This window comes from Siniperca chuatsi, linkage group LG5, assembly GCF_020085105.1.
Source record: "Siniperca chuatsi isolate FFG_IHB_CAS linkage group LG5, ASM2008510v1, whole genome shotgun sequence".
NCBI lineage: Eukaryota > Metazoa > Chordata > Actinopteri > Centrarchiformes > Sinipercidae > Siniperca > Siniperca chuatsi.
The window spans coordinates 27,930,527-27,957,059 of NC_058046.1; the positions used below are offsets into that span (position 1 = coordinate 27,930,527).

Sequence of the window (26,533 nt, forward strand, 5' to 3'; positions counted from 1 at the left end):
GGCCCACTCATCCTTCGCTCTCTCTCCCTCTCTTTTCTCCTCCTCTCTCGCTCTTCATTTCTCTGCTAAGTAGTGTGTGTGCGTGTGGGGGGGGGGCGGCATTCAGATACCAACACTGTAAAAAATGTCCAACTCAAGATGTCCTTTTAAATTAGTGTTGAGTCTAAAGTAAAGATCTGACAATGTTTTCAAGACCAGTCAGCTTGATTCTTGAAATATATTCAGTTATCATTTTTAACTGCAATTTATATCTTCATTAAATGTTCCATTATAGATAGATCCTCTTTTCTGCCCTGAGCAACCCTCAAAATGTCAAATTCAGGCTAATTCTTCAGCTAATTCAGCAAAGCTTTTTTTTTTTTGTAGAGCATGGCCCCTGTCTCTGTCTAGGCATGAGGACAGTAGTAGGATGGGGTGCCATGGAGAGGAAGGAGGCAGCGTGGTGGGATAGGGGATGTAGGAGGTGAGGGGGAGGAGGGGGTGAATGGCCGGGGCAGCAGCTGCTGTCTCCTCATTAACATGCGCACCTGCTCCCTGCGGCCTTTTTCCAGCGAGCTCGTGTGGCGCCTCACGACCTCAGCACCCGCCACCGCTGGGACTTAACTAGACTGGCCTTCTAACAGCCAGCTCTGCTGCTTCTCTCCACTCACACGCACGCACACACACACACACACACACGCACACACGCACACACACACACGACTGGATATGGATGCTCAGAAATGATGTGGAAGAATTTCCAGCACCACAAAGTTTTAATGTAAAGATCCTTCTGCTGTGTCAGATTAAATCAGAAAGTGGAACAGCAACAGAGAACCATGTTTGTAACCATGTTTGGAGAAGCACTATTTGAAAAACATGATACATATTGTTGTAGATTAATCTTTTGTGGCCAAGTGAAATTCTGGTGTCATTTGCATCATATTAGTAGAATATTGTTTCCTAAACAGCACAAAGTTTTCCACTATTTTTTATTGAGGTTCCCTTTATGAATCATCACAGATCAGCTGGAGTGGTCAACATTAGCATGCTATGTGCAATTTACTGCAGTCATGTTACATGATTTCTGGTAAAGTATTGATGCACAGATCCAACTTTTTCTCTCCCGATACCGATTTCGATAACTCAATTTAGCATATATATCAAGGGAGTACCCATCTGATCCCATCTCATTAGTATGACTCAAGGAATTAATGTAGTGCTCAAAACTGACTGAATGAATGTAACAAAAACAGGATTTTATAAAGTCAGTGATGAAGAAACTGTGTTTAATGTGGATTGGTCATGTCTGGTGGATAGCCAGTGTGGTCAGTATCCAGGGCATATATTGATCCTGGATGTTGAAGTTTACATTTCTTGTGCGTCACCCTTTATTGCCCTTTGGAACAACAACAGGCTGCAAAGTTGCCAATAGTACAGGTTCACTATCACAGCAACTACAGTAATAAGACAAAATATTACATTTCAAAGTAACGATCATCTCATTAAATCAGGATTGTATGCAAAGACAATATGTGACAGTTCTGAGCGACATGAAAACTGGATTCTTAACTTTCTGGTTCATTCGTGACTGCTTGGTTTGCCTTTCAGACTGTTTCATCGGATTAAAATGTCTTTGTTTCTTTCTTAGTTGTCTTGTCCTTAAAGAGAACACCTACTATATCTATGTTACTATTGTTAAAGTGTTTTGGGGGGGACTTTTTCCTTGTCTAAGTGAAGGGTCTAATGATAGAGGGTGTCATATGTTACAGTTTGTAAAGCGCTTTGAGGCAAATTAGTTTGGGCTATATCATTACTAATAACTAATTACTTAATAATTGACTTGACTGTGTGAGATTGTGTGAGACCGCCTGAGATTTTTTTTATTTGCGTGTAACCGATTTGACTTTCGGCTTCTGACACCACTGCTTGTTTGACCTTAATGCTGCAATGATCCCAGGCTAAATGACACTCAGCCAAGGTAGCACTCCCCGCTCTCTACGTGGTGACATGCCACCACTCACTACTACTGTTTATGCAGCGGGCAGCCTAGCATGTGATGTTTTCTTTTCCTTACCACAGTCCTAAGGCTGCCTAATCCCCTGAGAGGGAGACCCTGTCTAAACACACGCCTGGTCCTACAGAGGGTCCACGGCTCGGTCCCCATTTACACACACACACACACACACATACTCACACACACATATACGCACTGGACCCCCTGGGAATGTTTGGGGACATGGTCCTGCCAGCCCCTCAGGGCTAACAGACTTACTGGCTCTGGTCAGGTATTTGAGAGTGACGGCGGGTTTTAATGTTGTGGGAAGGCCGCTTTGATGTCGGCAGGATGTTTTATGCACAATATTGTTTCTGCGTGAGAGTAAAACACAACAGTATTCAGTGAGAAAGTTTGTGCCGAAAAAAAAAAACAACAAAAGGCAAGAATCAGACAAAAGAGCTGCACACTGCACTGATAGAAAAAAACAACAAAGCCTTAGAAATTTAGATTTTTAGACATTCCCAGTGTAATTTTCCGCTGCATAGGAATTCACTTCAAAAATCTTTCATGTTTCTTACAGAAGTTGTGCCACAGTGTCTTCCGTTTCATCCTCTTCCCATCTGTTGTCTGGTGCTGGAGCAAGTCCTCTCTGGGGAGGGAAGAATAACAAGCATTGAGGTGGTGGCACGGTGCTTTGAAGTTCCCATAATGTTGGCTTGCAGCTCAAACACTGCCATAGATGCTGCCTTGTCCTCAGGATGAATGAGTGCTGACAAAAGGGTCAAAGTGGGCACATTTCAGCCCTGAGAGCTGCTGAAGGGTGCCATGATGGCTGCTTTTCTTGTGTCTTGAATTTTGGAAAGGAAGAATTAGGAACAAGAATTCCAAATACTGCAGAATTGTTTTTGTTCTCTTCTCCGGCGCTATTGAGTAGATGCTTTGTTTTTGTAATGACCAAGCCTCCATGGCCACCCAGCGCTGTTGACAACAGTATTGAATCTCTGAAGGTGATGAATGTGGCGGTAGGGAGAGTCTAATGTAGCAGGTCTGAGGTGGTTGGTTTTGGTGTCAAATAGAGCTGCATAAAGGGCTGGGAATTGGACCTCAATACTCTTTTGTTATAGTATGGAAAAATGTACTGTTTTTGGACTGTTAGACCAACAGATATTCAAATTGTTGGTTGTATCATTTGAGTTCTAGTTTCAAAGCTGCACAGTTTCACTTGACTGACCATCACCTACAGTACTGTGTGTGAATATGCATGCAATTGTAAACGTACAAGGTCCTGTGCGTAATCTTCATGCATAATCTTCCTCTGTGTGTATGTGTGTGTGTGTTTGTGTAAAAGACTGCACTGTGTAGGTATGAGTGTGTGCATGCTCTGTGTGTGTGTGGCCCCTTTGTTGAGCCATGCGTATCCTCAGGGGAGACCCTTCAACTTCTCTCATTGTAATATGTGTGTGAATGTGTCCCTGTGATCTGCATCTCTCTCTGTCTCTCTCTCTGTCTCTCTCTGTCTCTCTCCCTCTCTGTCTCTTTCTCTCTCGCTCTTTCTCGCTCTTCGCTGGGGTCCAAGCGGTGTTTATGACTCAGACACAACCTGTGACAAACATCACAGGAGTCTGTCCCCCTCCTCCCTCTGTTTTACAGCATGGAACACATTGTTCACGGGGAGTGACGGTAGACAGAAGAACGTCCCGTATAAAGCATAGTTTCGCACGTAGTTGGCCGTGTTGCCGTGTTGTAAAAACAGCAGGACAGGACTATCTTTAGTCCTATTGGGGAAGGCTGTTACCAAGCAGCTGATTTATAAGCACAGTAGACCACAAAGGGATGACCCTTGCTGGTCTGAAGTGTTGTCTTACCCTTGTGAACTCCTCAATCAATGCTGAGCTGAAAAAAGATTGGATGGATGTAAATAGTGTTTGGGAATTCCTTTTGACAAATTCCACTCTTTGTAATGCTAATTTTAAAAGAGGAAAATAAATACAGAATGGACATTTATTAGTAGACCAATAAATCTTGCAAATCATTAGTAAATTGTTCTTATTCGTGATATGTTTTTTTTTTTCATAATCCTTTGTTTGATAAGTAATTACTGAAAAGGGTAGCTAGATTTTCAGAGAATTTTGATATTTTACCTATCTACTCAGAGCAGGGCTGGACAATAAATTGAGTTTATCAAATTACCGACAATACGATTTTCTTTCTGATCTAAAGTTACTCTTATCGCAGTTGATATCTAACAGCTGCCAACCAACTAGTCAATCCAGACAAACCTATAAAAAGTAAGCCAGGATGAGAAAGAAAGTGTCATGCACTGATTTACAATACTTAATAATTTAGCGTTATCGAGAAAAAGGTGACAATATGTCATGATATGAATTTTAGATCATATCTTTTATGAGTAAAATTTATAAATGCCTTATTTTTGTCTTTGTGTACAGTTTAAAGGTATGTTAAATGGTGAGCTAAGCTTATTTTAACCCAATTACTGTTTTTTCCCTATTCTTTCAAAATATGCATATTCGTATTTGTTTGCTGTGTAAACAGGAAGTGGATCAGATGTTTAATGCAACCTCAGTTCTTTTTTAATAGTGAATAATAGCAATTAACAGCATGTGTATAAGAATCTATAAAGATTGACATGCTATCAATCTTTAGAGAGGTTTAACTGTGCATTTCCATAGTATTGAAATAATCCCTACCTGATTCCATGAACCAATGAATTGAACATTCAGCAAACTTGGTTTTGTAGAAAAATCAGGTATTGAGGTATTGAATAAGTGAGGTGGGTCACCCTGGCTTGAATACAGTAGCTGCACAATATTTTTTTAGTTATTTTAGTGTTTCCACTATGTAAAGGAGAATATTCTGGGGGAAATACTAAATACCATACCTCAAATCTCAGATATAATAAAAGAGAGGCTGTAAATGAGGAACAAAGTTGAGATAGACGCAAATCACAGTCTGCAGAAGTTATTTATCTTCCTCACTGATACAAGCTTCACATTCCTCACCTGTCAATGGCTGCTAAAAACGTTTCTGACATCTCTACCTGTGTTTTCTCAGGTGCCAGGACGGATACTTGGGGAGCAGGTGCCAGTTTCCTGACCCGTGCGTCTCCTCGCCATGCATGAACGGCGGCTCGTGTCGTGTCGTGTCCAGGGGGAGCACGGTGGACTACAGCTGCACCTGCAGGCTGGGCTACACCGACCGCCGCTGCCTGACGCCCATCAACAACGTGTGTATCAGCTCGCCGTGTCGCAACGGAGGCACCTGCGAGCTTGAGAGTCTCCAGACGTACAAGTGCCGCTGCCCGCCTGGATGGTCAGGTAACACACAGCAGTATTATGACAGTAGAGCAGTGGTTTCTAACTTGGGCGTTGGTACATACAGAACTGCCTCTAATCTTTGTTTTTTTTCTTGTGAATTACTAGATAATTTAACCCCTTCAGCATTTCTTCTGCCTATACTAGAACATACTTTCTCCGTGCCCTCAGGTAAACTGTGCCAACAAGCCGACCCCTGTGCCTCAAACCCGTGTGCCAACGGCGGCCAGTGCTCCGCCATTGAGTCCCACTACATCTGTACCTGCACGCCCTTCTTCTCCGGAAAGACCTGCAAACAGGACGTTAACGAGTGCGATGCGAACCCGTCGCCCTGCAAGAACGGTGGGGCGTGCATCAATGATGTCGGCGGCTACCGATGCCAGTGCCCGCAGGAGTACACGGGCAAGCACTGCGAGAGCCGCTACCTGCCCTGCAACCCATCACCGTGCCATAATGGAGGCACCTGCATCCAGAAGGGAGAGACCAGCTATGAATGCTCCTGTGTGCCAGGTAGAAGCATTACACTTAACTTCATGGTTAGGAAGCTACATTAGAGGAGGTTTAAAAGGCTTTGTTGATGTGATGATCTGCTGTTGCGTCGCTTTAAGAGCTGGTCACACAAGCGTTTCATCTGTGTGAAGTTCAACTTTGGTGAACTTCGACCCGCAACGTTGCGCCATTAAGGGAACGGCGAGCAGGAGAGTCCAACATGGAGGAAGCTATTGTAGCTTATTAGCTGTGTTGCACCATTCGCTTATATTTAACCTCCTCTGAGTATTTGTAGGCATTATAAAATAAATCTAATTTTAACCTTCAGTCCAGAACCTCTCATAAAGGATGGGGTAGCCTAGACTTTGGCAGATTAATGTCCACCAAGTGGGTTAGAAATACTTTATTGATCCCCGAGGGGAAACTCTTTGTTCCAGCTGCTCACTGTCACGCCACACAGGAGAAGAAGTACTAATAGAATAGAAATAGACATAATAATAAATAAGTCTGCAAGAAATAGACATAGTTATTGGTTAAGTTTCCCTCTCACACACACTCACACACACGCTTGTAAGTGCGGAGGGGGCGGGTCTTCTGCATACATCCTCAGAGAACTTGTTAATCTTGGAGAATGGCACGGCGTAGCTAACTATCACGATGACTCTAAACACAGCACGATCGAATAAAAGTACACAAAACACACCGAAAATTCTGATTTGATACTTCTCCGCTATGTCCCGAAACTCTTTTGGTTTTATTATTTCTCATGTCATTCCAAGCATGTGAAAATGTAGTGTATGCATTAGTGTAGGGTGTGTACAAAAATACGGGACAAATCGCGTCCATATTGATTCAGTAGGGGACAATGCATTGTGTTTTTCAATACGGGACGATCCCGTATTATACCCTACTTGCAAGAGTTGCCACCCGTTAGTTATTAACTAAAAATAAGCAGCTAGGTTACTGACTAGTGCTAGCATGTTCCTGGTTGGCTATCGTGTTAGCCGTTATCTCGTCAGCTACAGTCGTCCGTCAACTAGCCCTGCAGGTAGTCACTACATCACCAAGCTTCTAGACCCAAATATTTTGCGAAGATGAGCAGATTAATTTTGCTGTCCCACCTTCAAGTGTTTCCAGGCCTTTACATAGTTTCTTGTTATGAACGGTTTTGTTAAAAAAAAAAAAAAAATAAGCGTTAAGATGAAGTATTGATCAAATTGGTCATATTCGTCATTTGTAAGCTGACATGAGTCATGTGATCCTCTTGAATTAATGTCAGGTTAGCCATTTCTAAATACACGGTGTTCCTGAAATCTCTCAAGTTGAATTTAAATGTCAGTGCCTGGTTGTGGCTGGTTAAGCGATTATGTCATTTAAGGCAGGGCTGTTCCTGCTTATGTTGTGTCCTGTGTGTGTGTGTGTGTGTGTTTCTGCTTTGGTTTGTACAGTGTGTGAACAAGGCAGAGCAGGAAGGCATCCGGGCTTATCATAAGGAAATGGGCAAAGGACAACATCCTTTTCACATAGTGGAGTGAAGCAAAGCTTGCTGGGACTATAGCCTGTAGTCCTACCCACCACCTCATCACCTTCACACAGACTACCTTTGCCTTGTTTTTGTCTGTTACCACTGAGTTCCGAAATTCGTGTAATGAATTTGTGTGGCAACTTTCCATCCCAACTCTGCAAGCTAGCAAACATGATGTAAACAATGCAGGGTTCAAAAATTCCTCATAAAAATGTTTTATGAGGAAGAAAATGCATTTGAGGTCTCACACATTTACTATTTAGAAGGAATCTACCTTATTTGTTTTGTACTTGTATTGTTGGTGATCAAAAAAGCTTTCTTATGGTTTCATAATTGTAAACTGTCCTCAGTAGGTAGTTTTCCATCCACGAGTGGAAACACCATAAAGATGCGAAAAAGGTTGACAGAAACCATTTTTTACGAAAACACTTTAACAAAAATCAAGGCACCTTTCACTTCTTCTCCTGTATACACACCATTCATGTCATGCTTCTACTAAACATTAAATGCCTCTACTCCACCAGAAAACCCCCAAAACAAAGGGGGGGGGCAACATCCCCAATTCAAGTCCAGGAAGTGGCCCTTGTTGCATGTCACCTCCCTCTACGTATATCACCATATTGGATTATAAAACACCTCAGGGTATACACATGGATAAAAAACTAATTTATTCATTAAAAAACACAAATGCCATCTTAGGTGTGAAGCAGCAATGAATAATGTAATGGACCTACTGGTCCTCTCGTCCTCTTGAATATATTCGTGTGAATGTACAGTAGTTGAAAGCAGCAAGCACTGATTTGCATTTTATTTTGTAGGAATATCTGAAATTCACTTAAAACTTGTGCAACATTTTATTAGAAACTGATAACAGTCAGCTTTATTAGCTGTATGCCTTGAATTCAAAAGTAAATGAACAGTTGTTTAGGAAACCCCATAAAGTTTTTCATAATGATCGCCAAAAAGAAGTGATGACTTGTACTGGTTTTAAGTTTCACTTATTACCCAACATGCCACATGTACAGTCCAGTGGTTGCCTCTTGTGTAACTGTAGCTCTATAGCAGAGTGGATGTTATTACATGGCACGGTTGCCACAGACAAGAGGGTACAGCTGCCTTCTTTCTTGGGAGGAAAAAGACAGTTGACCACATTCAACTGTAGAGAAGTTTCACTCCCTTTGTTTTAAATGGGAGCTTGTTGTTTTCAAACCAGGAGAAATGAGCAACTGAAAGTCTGAAGCCTCCACTAGTAGAAGTTACACAGTGAAAGAAACACATTTAATTACTTACATTTCTCTTTGTTTCAGGTTTTACAGGAAAAAACTGCAACCACAACATTGATGACTGTCCAGGTCATGGGTGCCAGAACGGAGGGACATGTGTAGATGGAGTCAACACCTACAACTGCCAGTGTAGACCAGAATTTACAGGTTTGTATAGCGATGTTCCGCTAGATGTGTCAATGCTCTTTCTTTGTTAAGAGAGCTATTATTTTTATTTATTTATTTATTATTATTATTATTATCACTTGAATTTTTTACGATGTAAACCAACTTCCCTTTAATCTTCTGACCCCTAGGTCAGCTCTGCACAGATGACGTTGATGAGTGCCAGCTGATGCCCAACGCCTGCCAAAATGGCGGCACGTGCCACAACACCTTCGGCAGCTACCAGTGTGTGTGTGTGAACGGCTGGACTGGGGACGACTGCAGTGAGAACATCGATGACTGTGCCAGTGCTGCATGCCACCAGGGATCCACCTGTCATGACCGCGTCGCTTCTTTCTACTGCGAATGCCCCCATGGCCGCACAGGTATTTACATGTTTGCTTGACGGCAAATGGTTTTATTTAAAACAAGGCAGCAGCCTTATAAGGATAAATTCTGTAGATTAGCTGTCTTTGACAATATGGCATTTTATTGTGGGGTGTGAAGGACATGGGAAGTAACAAATTTAAACTAAAATTACACCAGGGATCTCTCCATCCAGAGAAAGTGACATTCATAAATGCTGATCTTTGGTTTCTCCTTTTGTTTTTGGTGTCCTAAACTGCTCATGTTGGTAAACATGACACGTTATATAATTTCTACATTTTGACGTTAAAGACGCGAATATGTTGACGTCCATTAGTTTTCTTTTACTGGAGGGACGTACCTCTTTCTCCTTCCCCAAATAATTCAATTAAATTAAATCTTTGACGTAAATTTTGTGCAGTTTCAGAGTAAATACATGTTTCCATGTGTACTTATAGTCTATAGTAGTAGTACAGTATATAACATCTGTTAAATGCTTTATACTGTACTTCATCAACATCTCTTTCAGTTTAAGTCAACTTGTCATTCCACATTAAATACGTGTCCTGTGAAACAAAAAACTTTAACTTGGGACTGTGACTGGTCCATTTTGTTGGTTTAAAGTCAGTGGTGCATGGAATTCAAGTATTGCAGTTTTAGAAGAATTGCAATTTATAAAATCAGCCTAGGAAAGTTTAAAAGAGTATTCCGCTGATTTCACATTACACCATACATTACAATATAACATTTTTTGACTCACGATGGACAGTTTAGGGGAAAAAAAAGATCAAAATCGATGCAGCAGAAACAGAGATATCATCTTTTTATTCCACATATTCTTCTTCCTTGTCAAAACCTGGCGCCTACATTACCCACAATGCAACTTGACCGCCAACAGTTCGGTCAGAGATTTGGGTGTGTTATGCTAGAAGCAGCTAATGTAGCTTTGAGCCAAGTGACATGACTTGAGGCAATAAATCAGATTTTGCGCAGCTCTCTTTATACAACTTTTTTCATGCAGTAGTGCTCCCTAAGACCTGTAAACAGACTCTGATGTGTAAAATCAGTGGAGTTCCCCTTTTAACTGATAGAAGTGATGGGAGGATGTTGAGTCCATTATTATAAAGTCCATCTTCTGTACTGTGTACTAGGACTGCTGTGCCAGCTGGACGACGCCTGCATCAGCAACCCTTGTCAGAAAGGCTCCAACTGTGACACCAACCCCGTCAGTGGAAATCACTTCTGTACCTGCCCATCGGGGTACTTCGGGGCTTCCTGCGATCAGGATGTTGACGAGTGCTCGCTGGGTAAAACTCACACTACCTGACCTGCAAATTCTCTGTCCGTTCTCTAGTTTCAGGTCAAAAATATGAATGATTGAGGACACATTTCAACTTTTGCTATCTCAGGGAGCTGTTTAACTAAACCACTGTCAAGAAAGCTTTTCAACCATCACACATATATTCGTAACTCTTTTATACAAGCCACAATACAAGCTCATTCTTTCCTGTTATTATGGGTACTTTGGTATACCCATAATTGTGTCCATAATCGCAGTAAATAATACCCTCAGGGGTATTATTGCCGTAATCACACACAGTCGAGGCTTTGGTTTGGCTTCGTCAAACAACACTAAACCACCCAAATCATCTCATTGTCATGTCTTTACAGTCAAATTGCTACTTGTTAGGTCTTGTAGGTACACGACGACCTGTTAAAGTAAAGTTAAAGTGTTAATCTGTTTGAACAGGTTCCAATCCATGTGAGCATGCAGGGAAGTGTATAAACACCAAGGGTTCGTTCCAGTGTAAGTGCCAGCGGGGTTACGTGGGGCCGCGCTGCGAGCTGGACATCAACGAGTGCATGTCCAACCCGTGTATGAATGAGGCCACCTGCCTGGACCAGATAGGAGACTTCCACTGTATCTGCATGCCAGGTAAGACATTTTGAGAGAGTTATTACGTCCCAGTTTGACCAGAAAATGTGATACTCAGGCATTGGACCATATCTTGGCGTGACATTTAACACATTTCACAGCCCTTCACGTTGTCCTAGGGCACGATCACTCCTAAAATTTGCTATTGTTACCCTTAAATATAGTGGAAGTATTTTAGATTCATGTTGCCTAATTACAGTAAATCAAGGCTTACAAACAAGTCACATGGACACACAAGTAACTTATAGTCACTTAATCTGTCAATTTTCAATGTCCTGTAGCTTTAGCATCACTTCTTTGTACCTTTTCATGTGTTGTTGTGTTAATATGAGCTAAAATAGAGACATGTTTATTATACGTGAAATGACAGGACTAAATACTCCAAACATGACAACAGTACATGCCTCTTTTGTCTTCCTTTTTATATGGTCCTATTTAGTACTGAAGTGATTAGATTCATCAGTTAGTCAATTTACAGAAAATTAATCAGCAACAATTCTGATAATCACTTAATCGTTTAAGCGATTTTATAAACAGAAAGTACCCCTAAAAATCTGTTTCCAGCTTCTCAAATGTGAGGATTTGCTGATTCTCTGTTTTATATCATTGTCAATTGAAACTCTTTGGGTTTTGGACTGTTGGTTGGATACAGTGAGCCATTTGAAGGTGTCACCTTCTCTGACACTGTATCAGTGTAAACCATTAATCTTAAAAATAGAGCTAAAACGATTAGTCGATTAATTGATTAGTCAATCGACAGAAAATAACCAGCAATTGTTTTTATAACTGATCAATCGTTTAATCAATTTTTCAAGCAAAATTGCCAAACGTCCTAGTTCCAACTTCTCAATTCTGAGGAATGTGCTGCTTTTCTTTGTCTTATGTGATAGTAAACTGAATATCTCGAGGTGTTGGACTGTTGGTTGCACAAAACACAACATAAATTCTGACGGCCATTTTTCACTATGATTAATCGAAAAGAAAATAATTGTTAATTGCAGTCCTACTCCTATTTATATAGCCACTGTGTGTAATTTAAATCCGTTATAGCAGCATACTGTATAACAGCAGTGTGAAAATGCTTCTCACTGTGTCTCTGTCTAACCAATCCATCTCCCTCCTGTTCCTCCCTTGCTAATTGGCCAGGTTACGAGGGGGAGTTCTGCGAGATCGATACAGACGAATGCGCCAACAGCCCCTGCCTGAACAACGGCAAGTGTATCGACAAGATCAACGCCTTCCACTGCCAGTGCCCCACAGGTGAGGCTGCCGTACTGCTGCAGAGGAGGGGGGGCACAGAGGTCGATCTCTCTCTCTCTCCACATCACTCTCTCTCTCTCTCTCTCTCTATCTCTCAAACACAAACACACACACACACACAAACACCTTCCTGGACGGGCACTAATCCCAGCCCTGAGGCAGGCTTACGCAGGCCCGGGTAGCCCCGAATGAACGCAGCAGTCGAGGACGAGAGAGGGAAAAAAAAAATCTATAGGGAAAGGCTTGAGGAAGTTTGAACTTTTTAAACAAGTTTCTTATCCCTTTTGCAAAGTCTGATGAGGGAGCAGAGACTTGTGGATCTAAACAAGACTTTTGAATGTGACTGGGAACAGGGAAGAGCTAATAATATAATACAGAGCTACTACTACGCTCCATAAAATGACATTTTCTATGTTGTGGTGGCGAATGAGGTTGTCGTTTGGTCTATTTTGAGCGCAGCTAGTTGATTTTCTGCAGCCTTTTTTTTCCAGAAATGCCATTGGAGTTACACTATTTGGCCAAGAGGTATTGATGTTCAGGAAGGAGGGAATGAAGGAATGCAACTACTGAATCTAGAGAGTAAAAGAGAGAAAAGAAGTAAGCAAAAGAAAGATATTCAAACTCCCCAAATGCGTTTTTTTTTTTTTTGCATTCTTTCAGTGGAATCATTGAGGTGGAAGTGATTTTTTTTTTCGTTCTTTCTTTTCGGGGAGGAAAATAGCGAAGCTCCGAGTCGGGTGGATCAAAGGCGGTCTGGGTGGAGAGAGGCAGGATTCCTCCTGTTGAGAGAAAAAAGAAAGGAAGAAGGAAAGACGGAAAGAAAGAGAGACACCCCAACAAGGAAGCTTTAGAATTAATAGAGAGGGGGTACAAGAGGGAACACAAGAGCTTAACGCCTAAGAAAACTGTGTGTGACAGTAAGAGAGGGTTATGTGAGGAAGCAGCACAAAGTGGTGATGGTGAAAGTGTTTTTTTGGGAGGGTAGATGAAGGGTTAGGGGGTGGGGGTGGGGGGTTGAGACGCACAGACCGTTATGCTGAAGCAGGAAGGGAGGGGTAAAGAAGGGGAAGGGGTCTTAACCGCCCTGCTTGAGATGTAAATTTGTCCCTGTTGCGAGCCAGGCCCGAGGCGAGGGTCCCCTCTTATTATTTCTGTACATGGAATAGCCATGGAAACCCCACTGAGAGCCATTGAAATGTCTGATTCCAGCAGTCTGGGGATAAATCCCTCTTTGGCTGCTGAGGTGCATGATGCGTATGTGAGTGTGCGCCCCTGTGCATGCTTGCATTTCTGCTTCACCCTTTGTGTGTGTATGCATATGTGTGCATCTGGGTAAGAAATTCTTTTATAGTTCTTTTCAGTGCATTTTGGGGCACTGTAACTGAGCTGTGAAGAAACTTAACTTTTGCATCGCATCTTGGCAAAAAAACACTCACAATTTGTACCGCTGAGGTTTGTTGCGGCTTCTTTCCCAGTGCTGGAAACTGGCAACATTGCATACAGAAGAGACTGGTGTTGTTTTCCCCCTCTCGGTCTGCAAACATCTGATTGTCCACTTTTTAATTATTGAAGTTTCTTCTTTATGATGTTGGTTGTTTTGTTTATTGTTGATTCAGTAGTTTATGGGTATTTCTAGGGCTGTGCTGGCTGTGTAGTGCCAAAATCTTATTCTGCCTCAGGCTGCATACTTCATAGTGAGTCCAAAGCTCACATAAATCACCTCCTGCTGATATAAGTCACATAAAAACACACTTCAATGAAAATAATATAGTCATTACTGACAAAATTGCATTTTTGGTACCACTTCCAAGACAATCACCCTTAATAAAATATTATAGGCTTTCAAATTAAAATACGTACACTTTAGTTAGAAAATATCAGGGGCTCAGAGGAAGAGAAAGTTGATCAAATTCCTGTGAAATTAAAAATGGTTCTAATGGCTTTTATAATGGTTAATACATATTTTACTAACCCTTTGTAGATCAGTTTTAAGCCATTAATAAAAACAACTTTTGGGTTGCCAGGTTGACTAATTAGATCTTTTGACCACTTACCTTCTGGAAAAGGGCTGCAGGAGGATCTGGACCAAAAGCCATTCATTAATAGCCTATTAAGCATTTATTAATGATCACCAACATTTATTACTGCATAATTACCAAAGAGAAAAGATAGACTCTGCAAAAAGGGATTTTTCACAACCCGGCTCCCCAAAAAATTGTTCTTGGTCTAATATCTTATAACTTATCTATAGAGCGAATAGTGAATTATTTATTTACCATTAACCATTAATAAGCTATTAGTTATGACTAATAAACAGTGCCTTATTAGAAAGTGGCAATGTTATTATCCTGGTGTTTATCCTTTCTCTTTGGTAATAATGCAGTTATAAATGTTGGTAATAGTTCATTAATCAGTTTTTCACAACCTGGCAACCCAAAAGTTGCTGGAATTAATAGCTTAAAAGTAACAATAAAGTACAAATACTTCCTCACCAGATTAGCTGCAACTGAGTCTTTTTAGCTTTACCCGCCTGTGTGTTCCTGCAGTGGTGTGGTGGAGGAAGGAGGTGTAGAATTGAATCTCTTCATCAGACAACATCCTACTAGTCCTTGGACTGTACCATCATGTGACAGAGGGGGGACGAGAAGAAAATATCTGAGATGAGAATAACTCCAGGAAAAAGGAGAAAGCCTGCTGGTTGATTTCGAATGATAAGGAGTTTGAATAGTGGAGGGTCAAAGGTCATGCTGTGTCTTTTTAGAAGCGGGCAGCGAGAGGGGAGGGGGTAGTGGAGAGGGGGTGAAAGCAAGACAGGAGAATGCGCATTGTGATGGAAAAGTTTTGGGGGACAAAGGAGGCAGCGGGTTCAGTTTGGCGTTGCGTTGAGCAGACAGGCCCTCCTTTGTCTCTCACCCCTTGGTCAGGAGGCCTCGCAACTTTCATTCTTCCCTCATTTCTTTCCCTCTCTCCCTTCCCCCGCTTTAAACGATTTGGTTCCCCCACTCTCCCTTCTGCTTTTGGAGTCGTGCTGAAAAGAAGTTAAAGGGAAAATAGAGTTTGTAGTATTGCGCAGTTGTTAATTAACGTGCAGATTTCTGATTCGCTGAGAGCTCTTATAGTATGGGCTCGGGATTATGAGCGGGACTGGTTTGAAATGGTGAGAACACAGTAGCCATTTCTGTACACACACACACACACACACACACACACACACACACACACTCCTTCATGCTGACATGCACACAGTAACACCCTCTTGTTTTTCCAGGCTTCACTGGGAACCTTTGCCAGATAGACATCGACGAGTGTGCCAGCACGCCGTGCAAAAACGGCGCCAAGTGCACAGACGGACCCAACAAGTACACCTGCGAGTGCACTGAAGGTATAAAGGTTTTGACAACAGCTGAAAAGGTTTAACAAAAGCTGAAATTATAGAGCGGAAACTTTTAAGGCCCACCAAAAAGGGAGTGAAAAGTTTGGAATTATAGAAAGAGAACAAACAAGTGAAATACACCCTAACAAGGTAATAAATAAATGAGTATATCTCTTTGTCAGGTTACACTGGGAGGCACTGTGAGACGGACATCAATGAGTGTTACTCTGACCCGTGCCACTACGGTACCTGCATTGACGGCCTGGCCTCATTCAGCTGCCACTGCAACCCTGGATACACCGGCCGGCTGTGTGAGACCAACATCAACGAGTGTCTGAGCCAGCCGTGCAGGAACGGAGGCACCTGCCAGGACCGAGAGAACGCCTACATCTGCAGCTGCCCAAAGGGCACCACAGGTAACCGCCACACACATACAAATAGAGATGCAACCATAAATTTGCTCCGACATTCAAGGTTACCGAAAGGAATTTTTCTGACAGGAATCAACTGTGAAATCAACATCGACGACTGCAAGAGCAATCCCTGTGACTATGGGACCTGCATCGACAAGATCAATGGCTACGAGTGTGCGTGTGAACCCGGCTACACGGGTAAGCAACTTGCACACAGAAAGTTGGTCATATTATTGCTCAGTCTTGAAACACGTGGCTGTTATATGGTAGAGGATTCAGGACAACCTCTTTGCCATCTTCTCTCCACAAAAGCTTAAATTAAAGAGTAGAAAATGTTACTGCCTCCCGAAGAGGGAGCGGGGAAGTTAGGAAATGTAGGAAGAGGACAAACATTAAGACTGTAAGATATACCAAGTTTCAAGAAACATGACCAATGTTGTACATACATAACCTTGACCAACAAACACAGCCAGTCACATACAAGCATATATCAGAAACTATCACAGAGAGAGTGAGAGTATCAATCAAAAAGAAAACAACTATTTTGCAATTTCTTTAGCTGAATGACTAGACTTTGCCATCTTTTATCAAATCAAATAAGGCAATCATTATTTGCATGAATATTGATGTATTATTATTGCCAAAGCTAAATGACATATTACTGAATATTAGATTTTAAAAAGAAAAAACAAAATAGAATAGATGAATAATCACAATATATACACAAAATGATAGAATAAGGAGAGCGAAAGAGGAGACTTGGCTAAACGATTTGTATATTTTACAGCCTAGTTAGCTATTTTGCTGTCTTTTCCTAACATATCGGCAAGTTTATCCTCATTAGTGTGTTGGAGGTGACTCTCTCTCTCTCTCTCTCTCTACCTATTGAATCATTGCAGACCTTCAATTTGCAGAAAGGCTCTCTGCAACTGTAAAGTTAATTTAAGACTGGCCGCTGTCTCAGGTGACCAGTAGACAAAATGAGTGTTTGAAGTGCAGCATTGGAGGATCAAACGTATGGACGGACGTGTGTGGGTCTTGATGGGGAGGGTGACAGATGGCGAGCGGGTGAGCACGCTCCTCTGAGGCTCGACCGGTGTCACTTTCCAGCTCCACCCTGTCCCCAACCTGCTGCTGTTAGGATATGCAAGCTGCCCTCCCATACAAAGAGAGGACACACACATGCACTCTGGCACACACAGTCACCTGGGATTTGAGCAGGAGAAAAGATTCCCTGAAAGATTCCTGAAAGTTGAGCTTTTAAAAGCTTGGAAGCCGGACCCTGGTTTAAAGCTAAATGGGCTGCCTTTATGTTATGCGTGGCACCAGGCTGAATGGCGTCAACGCTTCAAGTGGCCGACAAAGAGGGACTTAAAGCTCTTCATGTTTCTGGAAATTGATACATTCACTGCCCTGAGATTGTGTAGCAGCTTTGTCTGTTGCTGTGTGAGTTGCCGTTGTGTATTTAAAATAATACTTCAAATAGAGTGCAAAATCGTCCTGTTGACAGGTGTTGCAGAAATTATTGTTATTTCAAAGCCACTTCACTGTCTATAAACCAATAAAGACATTATGTCATGTGATGTGAGAGTTAGATGAGAAAATCAGTACTTTGATATTCGTCCATTAAATATGAGGCTACAGCCGGGAGGTGGTTAGCTTACCTTAGCATAAAGACTGGAACCGGGGAAACAGCTAGCTTGACTAGGCAAGGCAAGTCTATTTGTATAGCACATTTCAACAACAAGGCAATTCAAAGTGCTTTACATAAAACATAAAAGCAACAGAGAAAAATAAAAAGATATTTAAAAACATCGGGAGCAATGACTTCCTACCTGGCAAGACAAGACTCCAGGAAGTCACCCCGTAAAACTGTGCCTTGTTGTTTTCACACTCTGGTTTTTGGATGGATTAAACAAACAAGATGCAACGTGTTGATTAGTGAGCTTAAGATGTGCTGGTGGGTGGGTTTCTTACCTTTTGGACAAAGCCAGGATAGCTGTTTTCAGTCTTTATGCTAAGCTAAGCTAATCGGCTGCTGGCTCCAGCTACATATTTACTGTACAGTGGCATCAATCTTCTCGTCTAACTTTTGGCAAGAAAGCAAATAAGCACATTTCCCAACACTGAGCACTATTTCTTTAAGACTCCTCCAGAAAATATAGCAAAGCAGCCTCTCCTTTCTTTTAGGTACCATGTGTAACATCAACATCGACGAGTGTGCCATCAACCCCTGCCACAATGGCGGCACCTGTATCGATGGCATCAACAGCTTCATCTGCGTGTGTCCAGAAGGTTACCATGACGCCACCTGCTTCTCCCAGGTCAACGAGTGCCTCAGCAATCCCTGTATCCACGGCCACTGTGACGACAAGATCAATGGGTGAGGCAGTCGACAAATTGGTACAAGACATTAGATTTGATGCTACTATCTGTGGCACAAAAATAACCTAAACACATTTTATCAACTATTGAAAGCATTAAAAGAAAGATGCACTGTAAAACATCTTTCAATCCAGTTAAAACCACCTGTACATTGCATTTACGTGTTGGTTGTGTATTGTTTTGATTCCTAATTGAGCAAATATTTGTGTTTGGATGTAATGCAATAAGAAACATGTAGAAGCATCTAAAAAGAAGCATTTGTTGAAATGTGGCTACTCCAGCCGTGAGTAACAATTATGGGATAGAGCTAAATTGTAGTGTACTGTAACTGTAGCACAAGTGGAGAAGAGTCATAAAGACAGTGAACCGCAATATCTACCCAAAGTTTGCTAACATTAGCTAACATTAGTTAACATTAGCCGCTACTGGTAGCGAACTTAAGCTGCTGGTCGTACCGGAGCAAGAAGTACGCTTATTTGCTTTCTTGCCGAGAGTTAGATGAGATGATCGATACTCTCATATCTGTCCATTAAATATGAAGTGGTCGATTAGCCTAGCATGACGATTGGAAACGGCGAAATGACTAACCTGTCTCTGACTTTTAGACATGCTGGTAGGTGGATTTTTCTTGTTTTAAATCTTCAGATAGACAAAGATTTGAGTGGTATCAGTCTTCTCATCTAACTCTCTGAAAGAAAGCGAATAAGCATATATGTCATAAAAAATGTCACAGTATTCTTTTAACAAAAGTGGCCAAACTTCTCAAATACTAAATAAATACTAAATATAAAAAGTATAGTATAAATGTGGCAAAATGTTAATTCAAATTAGGACCTGTCTGAGAATAAGTGAAGAACATCTGACATATTACATGCTAGCTTTCAGTAGTTGACAGTTTTCGACACTTGGTGCTGTGGACAAATTTCAGTGGGTACCAAAGAAGAGTGGAGGTTCAGTACCCAGCCCTACAAATATCTGATGGTGAATTTCCAGTGGAATTAAATTATCCAACAAAAGTCTGTCAGATTGAATGTATCTACAGAGATTTATCACTGACATTTTCCCACGTTTTTCTCTTTGCCAGCTATAAATGCCTGTGTGATTCTGGCTGGAGTGGTAAAAACTGCGACATCAACAACAATGAGTGTGAATCCAACCCATGTATGAATGGAGGCACCTGCAAGGACATGACCAGCGGATATGTTTGCACCTGTCGAATGGGCTTCACTGGTCAGTATTTGTGTCGTGTGGACGAGTGTGTGTCAATGTTTTGGCTTGTGTAGTGTGTGTGTGTGTCATCCAAACTACACTTCCCTAGACACCATTTGACAGTTGACCTGCAAATTAATTATGTGTGTAATATATTGTCCACTCTAACTGCAGGCCCAAACTGCCAGACCAACATCAATGAATGTGCCTCCAACCCCTGCCTCAACCAGGGGACTTGCATTGACGATGTCGCAGGCTACAAGTGCAACTGTATCCTGCCTTACACGGGTATGAAAATATTATTGAAAATATTTGATACGCCCATGTGTTGGCCTCGTGTTCTGGCATTTCCTTGCTATGGGGGACAGTTTCCACAGCCTGTGTACTTTAAGTTATTGGGCAAAGAGGAAAAACGTGCGACGGATGAAATAACTGTCGAGTAAAGTTCAACAGCAAGACTTCCTCAGGGCTCAAAGACACCAAACCTCTGACTCACTCTGCCCCTCTGTGACACACAAGCATCCCTGATAAGAGAGCTGGAAAATATTTTCATGTCATCTCACTTATTATTTGACAAAAGAGATAATGATGGAAAGGCTAAGGGCAAATTTTCTTCTATTTGTCGAGTCGTCTTTTTTGGAAAAATCTACAGGACTTTGAATAATAAAAGGCTTTTGCTTGTGCCCGGGTGGGAACGGGGTGCTTGACACATTTCCTGTTTGCCTGCTTCCTGTCTCACAGAACAGAAAATGGCCTCACAATGGCCGGAAACTGGAGCCGGCTTCCTGTATGAGCCGTGTGTTATGGAAACAGATAGGGAAATGTCTCCGCAGGCCTCAAATATTGACAGAACCTGGCTAAAGTCTTCTGATAGCACTGATTGAAAGATGATTCTGTGTCCATTTGGGTTGGGTTATCTCCAAGTTCATGACTCCTACATGATATCACACAGTGAAAGTTAATGTTAAACACAGTTCGGAATTTATTTGAATTGAAGGTGAGCTTTAATCGAAGTGTTGTTGTGTTTGTGTTACAGGAGAGAACTGTGAAACCTTGATGGCCCCCTGCAGCTCCAAACCCTGCAAGCACGCGGGGATGTGTCAGGAGTCGGAGGACTATCAGAGCTTCTCCTGTGTCTGTCCTGAAGGATGGCAAGGTAAACATTACCTGCAATACGTCTGCATACCTGTGTGTCCTACAGGAACTATTTATTTCTAATGGTCAGTGGAAAGGTCATAGCCGTCTATGTATGTATTCCCAACAGAGAAAAACCCATTTTAGTTTCCTTTAGTCCAGTTTCTAAATGTTAAATTTAAAATTTCTATAATAATAATAATTTAGTTTCTTAATTGCATACTCCCTCCTGTGAATTAATTAAGTGTTGTCTTATTTTATCCTCTTACCCATATGTACTTGTTTTATGCCACCATTCAAAGGAGTGAAATTTACTTTCTCTTCCTCTTTCGACCCCTCCAAGGCCAAACATGTGAGGTGGACATCAAAGAGTGTGTGAAGAATCCCTGTCGCAATGGAGCAACCTGCCAGAACACTTTGGGCAGTTACCGCTGTGGCTGCAAACCCGGTTTCACTGGACGCAACTGCGAAACCAACATCGATGACTGCAAGCCCAGTATGTTCTCCAGTCTCTCTCCCTTTACTTCTTTTGCTTAATTAATATGCTCTAGACTCATTACAAACCAAAAGCTGCACATAGCAAAGACCTCAAGTCGAATGCTTTCCCGCTATCCCTCCTCCTACAGACCCCTGCAGCAACGGAGGCCTCTGTAAGGACGAGGTGAACGGCTTCCTGTGTACCTGCCTGCCCGGCTTTCGGGGCACAAAGTGCGAGGAGGACATCAACGAGTGTGAGAGCAACCCATGCAAGAATGGAGCCAACTGCACCGACTGTGTCAACAGCTACACCTGTACCTGCCCGCCCGGCTTCAGTGGAATCCACTGTGAAAATAACACTCCCGACTGCACTGAGAGGTACAGAGCTCACAGAAGTGTTATATTAGTATCGCAAAGTATCAAGGGCTCAGAGTATCATATTCAAACCCCACAGCTTTTATTTTCAGAGATAAGGGCATCTGTTCAGATCAATAGGTTCACTTTCCCCCACTTGTTGACATAGACCCCATTTTCTTGTCCACCACTGCCCCCTCTGGTGGAGTATTGATGTACACCAGCTGACTTCAACATCTCTTGTATTGCAGAGATGTCCCATAAACAGTAGGTTAAGTCGCCTGTACCCCAAATGAGCTTGTAACTGTAGAGTTGTTTGTAAAAATGCCAAGACTGGTTTCCCTCAACATCATCAATGCAGCTCCCAGGTGGGAAAACAAGTTTGAATATGAAGTAGGCCAGTACTGGAAAAAAGTATTTGTTCTAAGTTAACTTTCTGCAGACAAATCAGATGTGAATTTATCTCCAGCTTAGGTAATGAGAGTTTTATTGATTTGCTCTCCTCCTCTCCTCTTCCTAAAAAGCTGCAGAATACTTTCATTTTGGTGAATTTCATACAACATTCGTATCTTTTTTTCTTTTTTTTCTGCAGCTCCTGCTTCAATGGCGGTAGCTGTGTGGACGGCATCAACACCTTCACATGTTTATGCCCGCCGGGCTTCACCGGGAGTTACTGCCAGCATGACATCAACGAGTGTGACTCCAAACCCTGTCTGAACGGCGGCACCTGCCAGGACAGCTACGGCACCTACAAGTGTACCTGCCCACATGGTTACACCGGACTCAACTGTCAGGTATGAGGACGGAGAGGGTCTTTAGGTTGAGTTAGCGTGTTTGTCTTTTAAGTCTTACTTCAGTCACCTCTCTTATCAAGTGTAATAAAGTATTCCAGAAAACATTGATTTGGTGATTTGCAGGTCAAAAGATGCCTAGATGTTTAGGATGAATTTGGTTAAAAAGTGAACGTTTTTTATTTTGATCTTGGATGTATACTAGGGCTGAACGATGTGCAAAAAAAAATCACATTGGGATTATTTTGATAGATATTGCGATTGCGATATGAGTCACAATTTTAGTGGGAATGGGAATTTTTGCATATCATTTTCACTGAACAAAAATGTAAAAATGATGGTGTGATTTTTGCTGGGGTCTGTACCAAACAAGCATGTTCCCTTACGACTGGAGAATATGATTTGTAGGCCGGGGCATCTCTGTAGCACCACAATGCTTCATTTATAATGGTATGTTGCGACACATTTTACCTTTATCAAAAAATTGCAGCTCCTGCGATTTGGAAATTGCACTTGGCCATATTGCGATTTCAATAATATTTTGATTAATTGTTCAGCCCTAATGTATAGGTGTTGTTTCTGTAGCCTTTGACTCCAATATTCCATTATGTAGGTAGGACCTGCTTAACAATGTTTTATAATGTATAATGTTCTAATTTAAATTCAAACTACTTTTCAACCAAGTTTAGCTCCGTTTTAACCTAGACTTTTATACTTCTTTTGACCAAATTACAGCTTACTGGGATATTTAAATTGATAAAAGTAAATTCAGGTTGATACTGTGTGTTTGCACCTTTCAGAACTTGGTTCGTTGGTGCGACTCATCACCCTGTAAGAACGCGGGAACTTGCTGGCAGAGGGGAACCACCTATAGCTGCGAGTGTGAGACTGGCTGGACGGGCCTTTATTGTGACGTCCCAAGTGTCTCCTGTGAGGTGGCAGCCAAACAGAGAGGTAAGAGGGGAGGTACCTGGGTTTAAAAATCCTCCTGTGTGTTTCTTTATGTGTGTGTATGTGTGCACAGGTGTTCTTTTGCATATTAAAATCACAACATCATACACTGAGTCTGAATTAGTGTGTTATTGAAAATGCATGCAGTGTCAGTGAATCTCCCTTGGTCAAGTAAAATTTTCAAAAAACGACACTAAAATCCACTGTTTCATCCTCTCTGCGTAGGAGTCGATGTTGCCCATCTGTGTCGTAACTCTGGTCAGTGTCTAGACGCAGGAAACGTTCACTACTGCCACTGCCAGGTTGGATATACCGGAAGTTACTGTGAGGAGCAGGTGGACGAATGCACCCCAAACCCGTGCCAAAACGGAGCCACCTGTACTGACTTTTTAGGTGGATACACCTGCAAGGTAACAGCACTGAAGAAAACGATGTACTATAAACTATATAAGTGTTTACTAATGTAAAATGCTACTGAAAATATGAATTTAGAAATCATGTCATTGCAATATTTTTTTCATGTGGTACTTAGAGAATGCATCAGGTCTGAATAGATTCGTAACATGTATAAACTCAAGGCATTTGAAAGATTTGTATTCGGTCAGATCTGTTATTTAACCTTTTATAGTAGCATACTTTTGTGTTGTGACGTTTTTCCAGTGAAAATCAGCCCAATCATGCGGTTTCTTTTAATTTATTGTTGATTTGAATTGCAAATTGAGTCTTAAATGCCACTCTACTTGGCATCTCATCTTATCTAACTTCACTGAACCTGCACACTCTGTTTTGCATATTTTTAAATCTCGAACTTCTCAATTTTGTATCACGAATTTGTTAAAACGCCTGGGTGTACAGCAAGCATCCTTTCAGCTGAAACAACACTAGGCAGTCCTAATGAAGAGGCCTGCTCATAAATATAAGACACACAGCTTGGTTATGTTAATCTCCTCTGGAATAAAGGATCTGCTGGCCTTGGCAGGATGGAGGCCAAGAAACAGCCAGGTAAACAAAAGCCATCTTTGTTTCATGTCAGACATTGATAAACTTTCCCCTCTTCTCCCTCTGCCTTACTTTTCTTCCTCTTTCTTGGCTTCTTCTTCTTCTCTCTCTCTCTCTCTTGTTCCTACTCTCTCTCAGTGCATGCCAGGATACGTGGGGACTAACTGCTCTGACGAGATCAATGAATGTTTCTCCCAGCCGTGCCAGAACGGGGGCACCTGCATTGACCTGATCAATACCTACAAATGCTCCTGTCCCCGGGGAACCCAAGGTCAGCAGACCCCACGCACACTCCTCCACACCACTCTGCTTCCCCATCCTCTCCTCCTGGTCTCCACGCTTCATTAATTAGGGCTTAACAGCAGCCAGGGCACGTCTGAAAACTCCTCCTCCCATCTTGCCTCCATCCCTTCCTGTACTTGTCAAATACGCCATCGATTTTTCTCCCCGACATGAAGGAAGTGTGTGTTGTAGGTCAGCCCAAAGTGCCAGCGGAGTTGGATGTAACCCAAAAAAGCCAACATGTTGTTGGAGGTATTTTGATCAAAGAAACTAAAAAAAATGTCACAGACTTTGACATAAAGTTAAGAGAAAATTAACCAGAAAATAGTTATTTTTTTAGATTCATTATTTTTAGGGTTTTTCCCAGATTTAGAATTTTTATCACTCAATATTTTTAAAAACATATCTGAACTTTTTGACTAATACTTAACTATCAGTCCCTCCTTGTGTCTTGTCCTGTTTCTGTTTTAACCAAAAGTGTGTTATATTATGGAGGCAGGACACCATTGAAATTCTGTTTATTTGTGACTCTTTTTAAGTCTATTTGTATTTCTGTTTCATTTCTGGACACCTCAACTTCTATCCAATTACCACACCCCTAACATAACCATTTTCCTGTTATTTTTATCAATTTTTACAGAATTTTTACCATTAAAATCAATGACATTTAACATAAACCACAAGCAGCGCAAACAAAGACAAACAATTTCAAATGAATAAAGGCTTTAACTTAACTTTAAACCAAATTTCACCCTGATTTTATGTCCCTATATCCAATAGTTGCCGCTGCAAGAGGACACTGATCAAAAGAGGTCAAAGAGTGTTTTGTGCTACAAATGTCATTTTACAAATCTAATGTTCACCTGGATTATTGGATTATAGATTTATTAGAATCTAATATTTACATTTTTACCACGTTACATCATCAGACTGTAATCATCAAATTAATTGTACATGAGGCAGATATGTGAATTTTTCCATTAACCTGACCCTTAGTTGATCACAACGCAATGCAGATATGAGACGTTTTGCATTTTTGAGGGAATTTTGAAGGTATTTTTCCCCTAAACCTACCCTACTTGTTTTCTGTGGCTATAGATCTCATTTATGTACAGAACCCTCTGCTTAATCTTAAAAGTTCTCTTTAGAAGGCTGTTATTCTGGGGAATGTATAAATTACTTACTGAGTTAGAAGCAGATGCGTCATATTGAGAGAAAATGGTTATACCAATTACATCACATTATCACAAAGGAGCTCCTGTAATGAGTTGAACGTCACAGATTAAATGTTGCAAAAACATCAAGGAGTAAAATTTTCCCTTTTTCTAAACTTTGAAATGAAAACTGACGTTGCTTGTCCCTCTTCCCCTGCCATACCTCCCTCAGGTGTGCACTGTGAGATCAACATGGACGACTGCAACCCATTCATCGACCCAGTCACCAAAGAGCCCAAGTGTTTCAACAAAGGGAAGTGTGTGGATCGAGTCGGCGGCTACCACTGCATCTGCCCTTCGGGATACGTAGGGGAGCGCTGCGAGGGAGACATCAACGAGTGTCTGTCCAACCCCTGCGACCCGCGGGGCACGCACAGCTGCATCCAGCTCACCAACAACTACCGCTGCGAGTGTCGCACCGGATACACAGGTAAACAGCCGGTCATGGGGGGGAAACTTGTCAGCCAGTCTGAGTCAGCTTAGAGAATGAGGGAGAAATTTGATAATGTGTGCTGCTGCCGATGTGTTTGTTTAGATTCCCAGTCCATGTCTGAGTAAAACTTGAGTTGGTCCTGTTCAGATTCCATTGTGGGATTACAATCAGTCTTTTCTTTGAAATTCCTCTGTTGAGCTCTCGT

General features: G+C 41.8%; 1 protein-coding gene across 2 annotated transcripts in view; it reads left to right on the top strand.

The window, feature by feature from the left end:
- The window catches only part of LOC122876116 (neurogenic locus notch homolog protein 1-like), a 47,554-nt gene that overhangs the window by 9,563 nt on the left and 11,458 nt on the right, over positions 1-26,533 (top strand). For both annotated transcript variants that reach the window (XM_044196041.1, XM_044196040.1), the window contains exons 3-23: positions 5,051-5,313; positions 5,482-5,820; positions 8,632-8,754; positions 8,904-9,137; positions 10,269-10,424; positions 10,868-11,053; positions 12,200-12,313; positions 15,582-15,695; positions 15,869-16,102; positions 16,187-16,297; positions 18,290-18,482; positions 19,569-19,714; positions 19,868-19,981; positions 20,730-20,849; positions 21,171-21,323; positions 21,454-21,682; positions 22,251-22,452; positions 23,250-23,403; positions 23,626-23,810; positions 24,538-24,670; positions 26,068-26,325. In XM_044196041.1, coding sequence (XP_044051976.1) covers positions 5,051-5,313; positions 5,482-5,820; positions 8,632-8,754; positions 8,904-9,137; positions 10,269-10,424; positions 10,868-11,053; positions 12,200-12,313; positions 15,582-15,695; positions 15,869-16,102; positions 16,187-16,297; positions 18,290-18,482; positions 19,569-19,714; positions 19,868-19,981; positions 20,730-20,849; positions 21,171-21,323; positions 21,454-21,682; positions 22,251-22,452; positions 23,250-23,403; positions 23,626-23,810; positions 24,538-24,670; positions 26,068-26,325 — 3,761 coding nt within the window. The remainder of the gene's footprint in view (positions 1-5,050; positions 5,314-5,481; positions 5,821-8,631; positions 8,755-8,903; positions 9,138-10,268; positions 10,425-10,867; positions 11,054-12,199; positions 12,314-15,581; positions 15,696-15,868; positions 16,103-16,186; positions 16,298-18,289; positions 18,483-19,568; positions 19,715-19,867; positions 19,982-20,729; positions 20,850-21,170; positions 21,324-21,453; positions 21,683-22,250; positions 22,453-23,249; positions 23,404-23,625; positions 23,811-24,537; positions 24,671-26,067; positions 26,326-26,533) is intronic.